This window comes from Haemaphysalis longicornis, unplaced genomic scaffold, assembly GCF_048455015.1.
Source record: "Haemaphysalis longicornis isolate Haplotype H1 unplaced genomic scaffold, Haemaphysalis longicornis Haplotype H1 scaffold_7, whole genome shotgun sequence".
Lineage (NCBI taxonomy): Eukaryota > Metazoa > Arthropoda > Arachnida > Ixodida > Ixodidae > Haemaphysalis > Haemaphysalis longicornis.
The window spans coordinates 74,195,506-74,206,694 of NW_027526422.1; the positions used below are offsets into that span (position 1 = coordinate 74,195,506).

Sequence of the window (11,189 nt, forward strand, 5' to 3'; positions counted from 1 at the left end):
CGCATGGCGTGGCGCGCGGTTATCACGTCGTGATTTTTTTCGTGGCCTCCGTCTCAGCAGCTGCAGTGTGTTTGAGGCAGTGATGGCATCAAACAGTCGTGCTGGGCTTTGCCCATCGTATTTCAACGGTCTTGTCGGCCCTGCGCGAGCCAGGTACGAGTCGAAAATCAAAATGTGCGACAACATCGACCCGTACATGTTGAGCATCGGAACCGATGCCACCACGGACGCGGATTTTTTGCCAGCCACGACCTACCCGGACATTTACAATTATCTCGTGCTTTCGACGAACTACGCCACACAGGATGAGATGAGAATGGTGAAGTCTTTGGAGGCCCATAACTTCTTCACAAGTGGATGGGTTAGAGGCCTCGCAGCGAAGCAACTGCCATCAAAGCGTGTCGTCGTGCTCAGCGAGGTGAGTTCTCGAAGGAGAGCGCGGTTTCAGAGTGTACTCGCGTCTTTTAACGACGCGATTCCAGCAGCGAAAGCTGACAACGTTAGTTAGTATGCTAATTCGGCCCGTTTACCTGTCGCTGCTATGTTCCATGGGATGGCCGCCGTCCGCATACCCACAGCGTAGCTGCGTGATCGCTGCTAGGTGACGTTAAACACCTTCGCTAGGCAAGCTACACTGACTTCTGCCTGCACTGAAGTACGACCTTAATGACTTTTCTTTTCATGTAGTCAGAGCTAAACTTCGAGAGGTTGAATTTGCCACGAACTACTTCTCATTAAATTTGATTTCTTGCTTGGGCATGTGCAGTGGCGTATCAGGAATGTTTTTACGGGCAAGGGGAGGAGGAAGATGGGGGAGGTGATTTGGTTTCTTGCTTGGGCATGTGCAGTGGCGTATCAGGAATGTTTTTACGGGCAAGGGGAGGAAGAGGGGGGAGGCCTGCATGCTACTCCTTAGCTAGTTCGCCAGTGGTCATGTCCTCAGTGCAGATTGCATGTGTTGTGCTCACTTTGCATCAAGAATAACCACAACACAAAACATGCTTAATGTGCAGTTTTTTAAATTTGCGCCCTCATTTTCAGGTCAACCATTCCCAGAGGCTGCGGGACCCCCAGCTGAAGGTGTGGGAACGGGACCATTGTCGCAGCACATTGTACCTGCATGGCAGGGCTGGGCGAAGCGTGCTCGCACATCGGAGCAACACTGTTCGCTGTTGAGACAGCTGTGCGTATTAGAGATGCCAGAACGTGCACAGAAAAAACCAACGTGTGGCTGCCAGCACATAATTCACGTGCACAGTATAAGCGCCTCAAAGACATAGATTTCTCGTCTTCCCAACGAAAAAAGAAACAAATGGAGAGCATGGATCCTGACTCAAATGCTGTGGATACAAATCGTACAGAAGCAAGACTACCGGTGCCACCACCACCAACAGAGGAAGAGCAGAAGCAGTTCTATGCGAATGTTGCACAATCAGGCATTAGGCCAGCACTCTTCATGATAACACCCGAGTACAGTGAGCTCTTTCAGCCACCACGACAAAGGGAGCCGCAACAACTTCGCAGTCTGGCATGTGCAGAAGCGTGTTCTGAGGACCTGCCTGCACTAATTACACGCGCAGAAAAGTTCCTTGCAGAGCTCACAGTAAACGAAGAAATGGTTGAGCATGTCGAAGGCATTACAAGAAATCAAGCAAAATGCCAAAAGTGGTATGCATACCGAGCTGGGCGTATCACTGCGTCAATTATGAAGAATGTGTGCACAACAACAGTTAGCAAACCTTCTTTAAGCCTGCTAAAGAAAATTTGTTACCCTGAAGAGCATCAATTTTCTTCCTCAGCAACAGCTTGGGGACTTCAGCACGAAAGTGATGCATTGCACAGCTATGTGCAAGAAATGATGAAGCAGCGCGTTAACTTCACACATCACAGGACAGGCGTGTACCTAAGCTCAGAACACCCATACCTAGCAGCAAGTCCAGATGCTTCGGTTGAATGCGCATGTTGCGGAAGAGGCACTGTCGAGGTCAAGTGCCCATACACCTTGGCTACTAAGGACATACAAAGCGCATTGGATACCAACAACTTTTGCCTCGAGCATACCAATGGCACCCTGCACTTGAAGCAGACACATGCATATTATTTTCAAGTGCAGACTCAGGTGGCTGTGTGTCATGTTGCATATTGTGATTTTGTCGTCTGGACGCCACAATCCTTGCACATAGAGAGAGTTAAGAGAGAAGATGCCTTTTTTGAAAAGATCTTACCATGTGCAAGAGAGTTTTTCACTCATGTTGTCTTGCCGGAGCTCTTTGCACAGTACTTTACTAGGACAAACATGGTATCCACCAGCAGCAATGACAAACATAGTTTCTGCTACTGCCAAGGCCCCGAAGCTGGGAAAATGTTGGCATGCGATGGTCCTGGATGCAAGTACAAGTGGTTCCACTATACATGCCTCGGAATAAGACGTGCTCCAAAGCAAAAGTTATGGCTTTGCCAAGAATGTGTCACCAGTGCTAGCAGCCAAGGACACGACCAGACAGAAGCCACAGCCAGTGTGGGGTAAAGAAAAACAGTAATGATGTACGCCTGACTCTTAACTAAGCAACTTTTTACGTGTTAACTAAACATGAAAAGGACCGTGTCCTTGTTTACACTCTATTATTACTGGGAAAAGTAGTTCCAGTAACAACTGTGCTACCTGTGTTTTTTTTTCTTAGAAGGTTACGTATTGAAGGTTTCCGTTACTTGGCACTTGTGTATGCTAATAATAATGTGTGTTGAGTACGAGCTGCATATATGGCTTTTCAGTTTGTTCCCTTGTGTTGAAATTTTGTGTACTGTCTCCATCATTGTGCTAAGCTGATTATTATTTTTATGCTAAACTTTTTGCCACATTTGACTGCATTATTTGTAACCTTTGCTGTTCTTTTGACTAAAATTGTATGAAATATTTTTACGGGGTGTCCGAGTTTCAGTGTTTCCTGTATTCCACTGTTATATGCGATCATTGCATATTGTAAATGTTTTCTCCCTCTTTTTAATGACTTTACAAATGCTTTGCCTAATAAATGTGTCTGCTTTAAAGGTTTTGTTCGAAAAGTAATGTCAGTGATTATGTTGTGAAGTCACTATATGTCACAGCGCGCTAGGACCAGTTGGGATTGGTGGAGCTGAAAGTTAGCTTATGGAAGCGCGGTTGCTCGGTCTGCTACCATCTGGAGAGTAAGCAGACATTTCCATGAAACTCATTTTCATTTCTCATGCAAGCCGCAATGCAGCACTCACTGGAACAAAGGAATGCCATCAAGTTTTGTGTGAAACCACGCTCATTGTGTTCTTTGACATCAAGGGGCTCGTCCACTGTGAAATTGTACCATATGGCACAACCATCAACGCCAAATACTGCGTGGAAGTGCTCAAGAGACTCAAACGAAGGCTTCGTTGCGTCTGGCCTGACATCACGGGGATTGGAAACTCCACATTGACAACGCACCAGCCCACACCACCTTTCTCGTGACACGCTTCCTGGTCGATTCAAAGGTGCCAACGGTTCCCCAGCCGCCCTACAGTCCTGACGTGGCTCCTGCAGACTTTTTTGTTTTTGTGCTTGAAACCTCCCATGAAAGGAAGTCAAAGAGGCTTGCACCAGGGTTCTAAAAGACATTCCGCAAAAGGCCTACTGTGACGTCTTCGATGCCTGGATATCTCGCTGGAAGCAATGTATTGATGCAGGAGGAGCGTATTTTGAAACCCTTTAATGTGCTGTACTGATCTGATCAAAAAATTGTTTTTATTCCACTCACTGACATTACTTTTCAGACATGCCCTGTATGCTATGATCTGTGATGAGCTTGGCAGTATTGTCAATAAACTAGGCCAACAGTACCTGCATATTTTCTGTTTATTTGTGGTACTCCCACCACTTCTTTTGAAGGACAGAGAGGGGTAACTACACATTCTCATGTAAAAAGTACAAAATAATATGACAATGTGGAATGACTTCAGAACCAGGAAAGAACATAAAACAGCAATAATATAAAGCAGATCACACATACAGCAATAATGATACAGGAAGCGGTAATAATGAAATCAAACAACCATGTAGAATACGTGCTTAACAAACATGCATCAGAGGCAAGAGCATCACGTAATGGAGAGTACTGCTTAGCGAGTTGTCTACATGCTAGCTTTTGCCATAACTGAAAGAGAGTAACTGAAAGCTTAAACGATTTCTCACTGATCACTCACAGTTTGTGCAAATAAACAAGAATGCATCTGGTCCACTTCTAGTGATATCAGACATTCTACAGGGTTCAGTGTTTGGTTAAAAGGATCTGCCTCTTTGTGTACCTAAACGTATCTAAACGTGTAGTTTCAGATCAAAAGTACACTGAAAGAAAACATGCGATAAGAATTTTGCTAGCATGCACAAGTGACAGCAAGAAAGTCTCACTACAGAATGCTGCAACAAGGACTGAATCATGCAGCTGCTACTGTATTCTCGGGTACAACAGAAGGGCACAAATTTGTGAGAGCGCAGCACACTGTTACAATCTTGTCCAGTGCTGTGTACTCATCTCCTTGCTTGCACAAGACAAAGTCGATCGGTTGAATGGATTTCATAATAGTGAATTTGTTACGTACTAGGCCGATCACCCTCTCAACATGGATCCTTACATTCGCTAACTTTCGTGTGCGAGCAACATCAAGTGCTGAAAGTTGGCTTTTGCCTTTAGTGAATGCAGGGATGTGCAATGTTGCACAATACAGGCCCACACTGTCTGCAATGTCAAACCCTCGGTCTGCCAAAACAACGTCCCCTTGCGTCAGTTTGTCCAAGATGCCGCATTGCTCGGTGATGTGCTTATCGCTTGTTCTTCCCCCCCAGCCTTCCGATATGAATGCAATTACACCTTGGGGGGTTATCCCGATTAAAAATTTCGCAGTATTGCTCCCCTTGTATTGAGACCATGTCTCACTTCGGGGTAGTAAAGATGACGGCCTTTCAATCTTGATTTCAAAACAGTCAAGTACGACCGCCACCTTTGTCCCAAATGAGTCTACGAATGCTTGTGGCATTGTTTTCTGGATTTCCTTCCTTGATGGCCAGACTATCTGTGATCTAAGTCTCCAAAACGAAGCATGGAGCCACTTCTCCAAAATCCTGCTTGCAGTGGACTGCGAAACGCCAAATCTGTAAGCGAGATCCTGCAGAGGAAAGTTCCACTTCAACTTCATTAAAAAGATAACAAACTCCTGAAATTTAGCCAAGCTATTTTGGGACGTGTGGTTCACCACCACTTCAATAAAATGAAAAATTGCCATCAAAAGCGAGAAATTTGATACTCCTGTGTAAAACATCACTTTGCCATTGTCATCACGGAGTGATGACTCAGTTATTCCCAGCTGTTCCTTCTGCTTCTCTGACTCTCGAAGCTCAGTGGCAAGCCTCTGGTTGTCTGTGTTGAAGGAGTTCAGAGTTGCTTCCAACTGCCGTGCTTGCTCTGATGACAACTCAAGGTCTGATGCGAGCCGTTGCTTGTCCACCTCGATGGTCGCAATGTCGTTCATTGTGAGGTCCGTCTGGGTGACAGCATCTGCAAGAATTAAAGGGAATGTGCGTTAGTTTTTATTCGAAGGATGTTGAAACAAAAGGACGTCGCTGCCAGACAGGCTGCTAGTACAAACCTTTCTTTGTGCCATGGTCAGCCGAGCAACTTGGGGATTGACGCTCGTCGGGTGTACAATCCATCACACTGTGAAGCCCTGACCCACTGCCACAATCTAGCTGGGGTACATCCACGCTAGCAGCACATGAGGTCTCGTCTGTGGTGCTTGTACTTGCGGCGGTGGCCTTCCTGGAACGTCGTCTGCGTCGGTTGTAGCGCTCGGTCAATTCGCTTGCTGAGGGACTATCGCGTCCGTGACCCAAGAGCTGCGACGGCGCCCAGTCGGGGTTCCCGTAATCCATCAATGCTGCGGGCTTGCCTGCAAACCGAACGAGGCGATGCATATTTCTCACAGCGCGAGTGCTCGAACGCGGTAGGTACATTCACCAACGAATCGTGAAAACTTTCGGCATGCATCTTCGCAAAGCGAAGTAAAAAATTAATGCTCGCCTGGCCCGGCGGGGAGCGTCAGATGCACTTAACGTTAAGCAAACTCTCAACTAGCAGATGCTGTACGATCGTAATTAAGCTACATACAGATTAAAATACTAGAGCAGCAGGAGCTTGATGTGGGCGAATCGGTGTTACTTAAAGAAAATACAGCGCTAAAAAGACGAGAACGAAAAGACAGGTACAACGGACGCGTGCGCTGTATTTCGTAACGTAGATTAAAATACATAATATTTCGCTTACCTGAGATGAAATGACGACCGCACACACGAATGTTGTTGAGGTTCTTCAAATCCTGGCGGTTTATAAGGGCAAGCCACTCGCGTCGCCGTTTCTCCGACAACTGCCTCGTCCTTTCACATTGCCAAGTTATGACTTTCGGCAAATTAAACATTCCCGTTCCCGGGTCTCTGTTATTTGCCTTTGCAGACGAGTTGCTGCGGCTGCGGCAGCCGTACATAGCACATATAGTCATGATATCGCACAGCAGAGCACATTAACAGCTTGACATGCATACAAGCGCAGCCACGGCAGCCACGGCCAGCGGCCTATAGGTTCCCGAACATGGCGCCGCGGGATACCGGAAGTCACGGGGTATCGTCGAATGACGTACTTGCATACTATGTATAATCCGCATCTCTACTTCACCCCTGAAACTTCCGCCTTTTTGGTGCGGTTATACGCGCGAAAATACGATATTTCAGGAAGTGCACTAAGTCCGCGGGTCCGGATTGGAGAACCAATGCTCTAATAGAAGCGTTCGCTGAAACATTGTGCAGACGCGGGCGCCTTTTTTTTTTTTTTTTTACTTGCACCAAAAAAATAAGCCGCTGCAGCCGTACATTCAGTTGGGGGTTGCCTCTTAACAATGAGTAACTTTATACGGCTCATAAGTTTAGCTCCGATTGGAAAATCACTTTTTTTCATCGGGGTTTTACGTTCCAAAGCAACTCCCGGGCTTGGAACGCGAGCAAGCGTTGCTCGGATCGCGGTACGAAGCACGCCTTGTCTCATGCGCTGTCGCTGTGTCACATTTAAAGCAACTCCGACGTGACCAAATAGTTCGGCCAGTCACGCCCGTTCGCGCCGAGATCCTCCCAAACAACCGCATCCCATTACGGTAAAAGGCGGCGCCGGCGTTGCTGCTGTGGTAACGCGCCACGCCTCAGGAACGAAGCACGGACAAACAGAGCGCAGAGCTACGTAAATGAGTTTGGCGGAAGCGACCAACCTAGAGCTACGCTTAAAAGGGCCCTGAAGACTAAAAAAAAATTACACCATCTTGCCGTAGGGGAACCCTGAGTAGTATGCGAAGCAGCCATGGGGTCGACTGAAGTTCCCATTAGTTTTCAGTTCGTCATTTCCGTTGACGTTCAGCTTTGCGTGCCTTCGTTGTATCAGTAGCTTCTTGACGTAGTTTAAATGAGTGAAGGACATAACGTGCGTTCTTAGCACATGCTCCCGTCTCGGTTTGTAGCGCAGTGAGAAGAGCGCCAATACCTCCCGTTGCGGCCATAGAGTCGTGGGATCGAAACCGGGCGCCGCCTAACTATTTCTTTTTATAGTGGACTGCGCTGACGTCAGGCCAGACGCTGACTGGGCTGAAGAGACGCGCATGCGCAGTAGAGTGCGGACGGCGGACAACGACAACGAGGGAGGGAGAAACACAGCCCCGAGCATGATATGCTTCGCATCTAACACAACTTTGTTTAATTTGAAAGAACTACCCTCAATCTGGGGCTTCTTTTTTTTATTATCATTATGATTTTAACGCGCCGACGCTACACAGGCGACGAGGCGCGCCCTAGTGGAGGGTCCGGATTAATTTTGGCCTCCTGGGGATCTTTAACGTGCGCCGAAATCCCGAACATACAGGCGTTTGCGCTTATCGCTTCCATCAGAAAAGCGGCCGCCGCAACAGGGAATCGGATCCGCAACCTTAGGATCAGCAGCCCAACGCTCTGTTCAATTGGTAATTCACTCAGCTCCATCCCGACCACAAAAGACTTCTCGTAACCGAAAAAAAAAGGCGACAAATATTCAAAAGATTTCAGATTGCAAGCTATTGCAAGCTATATATTATAAGCTAAAACGCCCGCGTGTCGAGATTTCTGCGCAGTTTAAAGGTCACCAGATGGCCAAGATTAATCCGGAGCGTTTCACTGCGGCGCGCCTCATAGTCGAGATATAGCTTTACAGCAAAATCGGAATTTTTAAATTTCGGACTACAGTGACGTGCTACGGGCAGGAGTGACGTCATATGGGCCAGCACTAAGAACCATGTTATCGGTGTGCTAACTGCGCGTCGGCATTCAAGTGATGCGATCAGACGGAACTAGAGGCCCCACTACAATCGCCCAGTCCTGTTTCTCGGCGGTGGTCTTGGTCGGCGGCCGTTAATCGCACAAGCAAGATTCCGTGACGTCATAGATACGTCACCGGAAAGTGGGCGGGGAGCCGCCACTGCTTCATCTGTTTTCCTTAATATTACACTTTTAAAGACGATAGTCTTTCTTGGGCTACTTGAACGGGAAGTCTGTCTGTCTGTCTGTCTGTCTGTCTGTCTGTCTGTCTGTCTGTCTGTCTGTCTGTCTGTCTGTCTGTCTGTCCGTCTGTCTGTCTGTCCGTGATTCGATTCAGCCACCCGGCCAAAGTGAAACTGAATCTGCGCAGTACTAGTCATATATACGCACAGCCAAATCTAAACGTCTAAGTCCGGTGTTAATATTGATACTTGTCAACACTGTTGAAAAAGACCAAGACATTACGCAAATATAAGTCAATCAATACAAGAAAATCAATACACAAGACATATTTGCAGTGTCCCTTCCGGATGCTTGATTTTGCGATAGCAAATGAAATACTATGCCCAGTGAAGAAAACAAAATTCACTCCGTCGTCTGCTGTCGCCCGCGCCACTATAGCATCTGGTGGCATTTTAATAAATCAAACGGCAACAGTTACGCAAGGTTCCACTAGATAAGTTCCACGTCCCGCTTGGAACGCACGTGAAGTAAGGAAATGTGGTTCTATAAACGGTGAAGTAGGGCGCCTCCATTCCCGCGCGTCTCCGCCGTGCGGCAGCGCTGGCATCGAGGCACCCGGCCTGGAGCAGTAGAACGCGGTAAATTTAAATTGACTTGAGCAAACCTCTTGCGTGTTTATCTTGGGAGGACTGCGACGGGAGAGGAACAGCATAAGAGATCAGCGGGAAAGAGAAAGGAGGCATTTACTTGGAAAATGTCGATGGACATATGCGACGGAAAAAGCAGATACACGGCCAATTTTTTGTGTAAACTTTGCTATACAACTGGTATCATCATTATCGGGACAAACGAATCTTTGTAATGAACCAAGCTTGTATATTTTCTTCATGGCCCCTTTAATAAGCTACGCTTTAATCATCATCATCATCATCATCATCATCATCATCATCATCATCATCACCAGCCTATCTACGCCCACTGCAGGGCAAAGGCCTCTCCCATTATTCTCCAATTACCTCGGTCCTGTGCCAACTGTGACCAATTTATCCCCGCAAACTTCTTGATCTCATCTGCCCATCTAACTTTCTGCCGCCCCCTGCAACGCTTGCCTTCTCTAGGGATCCACTCTGTTACCCTTAATGACCAGCGGTTATCTTGCCTTCGCATTACATGCCCTGCCCACATCCATTTCTTCTTCTTAATTTCTACTAATATGTCTTTAACTCCAGTTTGCTCCCTGACCCACTCCGCTCTCTTTTTGTCCCTTAATGTTACACCTATCATTTTCCGCTCCATTGCCCGCTGAGTCGTTCTCAATTTAAGTTGAACCCTCTTAGTGAGCCCCCAAGTTTCTGCACCGTAGGTGAGTACCGGTAAGATGCAGCTGTCATACACTTTCTTCTTCAGCTACAATGGTAGGCTGCTATTAATTATCTGAGAATGTCTGCCATATGCACCCCACCCCATTCTGATCCTTCTAATTATCTCTGCCTCATGGTTGGGATCTAGGGTCACAACTTGGTCTAAGTATATATATTCGCTTACCACTTCCACTGCCTCGCCATCTATCTCAAACTGCTGTGCTGTCCCGAGGTTATTGATCATTACTTTAGTTTTCTGCATATTAATTTTCAGGCCCACGGTTCTACTCTGTTCGCCCAGTGCGGAAAGCATGCTTTGCAATTCGTCCCCCAAGTTACTTAGCAAGGCAACGTCATCAGCAAATCTGAGGTTACTGAGGTATTCTCCATTAACCCTTACTCTTACCTGTTCCCAATCCAACGTTCTGAATACTTCTTGTAAGCATGCTGTGAATAACATTGGAGAGATTGTGTCTCCTTGTCTGACACCCTTCCTTATAGGTATTTTACTGCTCTCCCTATGGAGGATGATGGTAGCTGTAGACCCATTACAGATATCCTCTAGTATTCTTACATAATGTTCATCTACTCCCTGGTTCCGTAATGCCTGAATGACTGCTAGGGTTCAACCGAGTCAAATGCTTTCTCATAATCTATGAAGGCTATATATAGGGGTTCACTATACTCAGCGCACTTCTCTATCACCTGATTGATCGTGTGAATATGGTCCATTGTTGAATAACCTTTACGGAACCCTGCTTGTTCTTTAGGTTGACTGAAATCTAAGGTTGCAGAGATTCGGTTAGCGATTACCTTGGTAAATACCTTGTAGACGACTGACAGTAAGCTGATCGGCCTGTAATTTTTCAAGTCCTTCATGTCGCCTTTCTTATGGATTAGGACGCTTTAATAAGCTACGCTTATTTAGTAAGGAGCTCTGTTCGGCTGCCAATCTCTGGTTGAACCGCTTTGATCCGGTTAGGTGGGCGTCTGCGCACTGGAGCAACGCGGCGGTACTCTGGCGCCCAACCGCACCACCGCCGCCAAGGCGGCTCCTTTATCCCAGCTTCGCACTTCGCCGCTGCCCCACCCAGCAACGCAGCAGTCATCAGCGAGCCGCCAGGGACAGCTAGACAGCCATAAAGCCACGTGGAAAGAGGCCCTGCAGCGTAGTCAACAAACACATCCAGTACTTAGAATGGGGAATCAGAAAGTGCCTCAGCCAAAAAGTACCGCCGCATGCCCATCAGATAACTTGG

The 11,189-nt window shown here is 47.1% G+C and overlaps 2 protein-coding genes across 2 annotated transcripts in view; one reads left to right on the forward strand and one right to left on the reverse strand.

Annotated features, from left to right (window-relative positions):
* Nucleotides 1-1,176, forward strand: part of LOC144146356 (uncharacterized) — a 31,812-nt gene extending 30,636 nt beyond the window's left edge. Inside the window, exon 7 of the mRNA XM_077678312.1 lies at nucleotides 1,042-1,176. Coding sequence (XP_077534438.1) covers nucleotides 1,042-1,176 — 135 coding nt within the window. The remainder of the gene's footprint in view (nucleotides 1-1,041) is intronic.
* Nucleotides 1,177-3,146: 1,970 nt separating this feature from the next.
* LOC144144482 (uncharacterized) lies at nucleotides 3,147-6,602 on the reverse strand. The gene is made up of 3 exons (XM_077675940.1): nucleotides 6,327-6,602; nucleotides 5,653-5,952; nucleotides 3,147-5,561 (listed from the first exon to the last, which is right to left on the reverse strand). Exons 1-3 carry the CDS (start codon nucleotides 6,556-6,558, stop codon nucleotides 4,444-4,446), a joined length of 1,650 nt encoding a protein of 549 aa, XP_077532066.1. The 5' UTR covers nucleotides 6,559-6,602; the 3' UTR covers nucleotides 3,147-4,443.
* Between the last annotated feature and the right edge of the window lie 4,587 nt (nucleotides 6,603-11,189).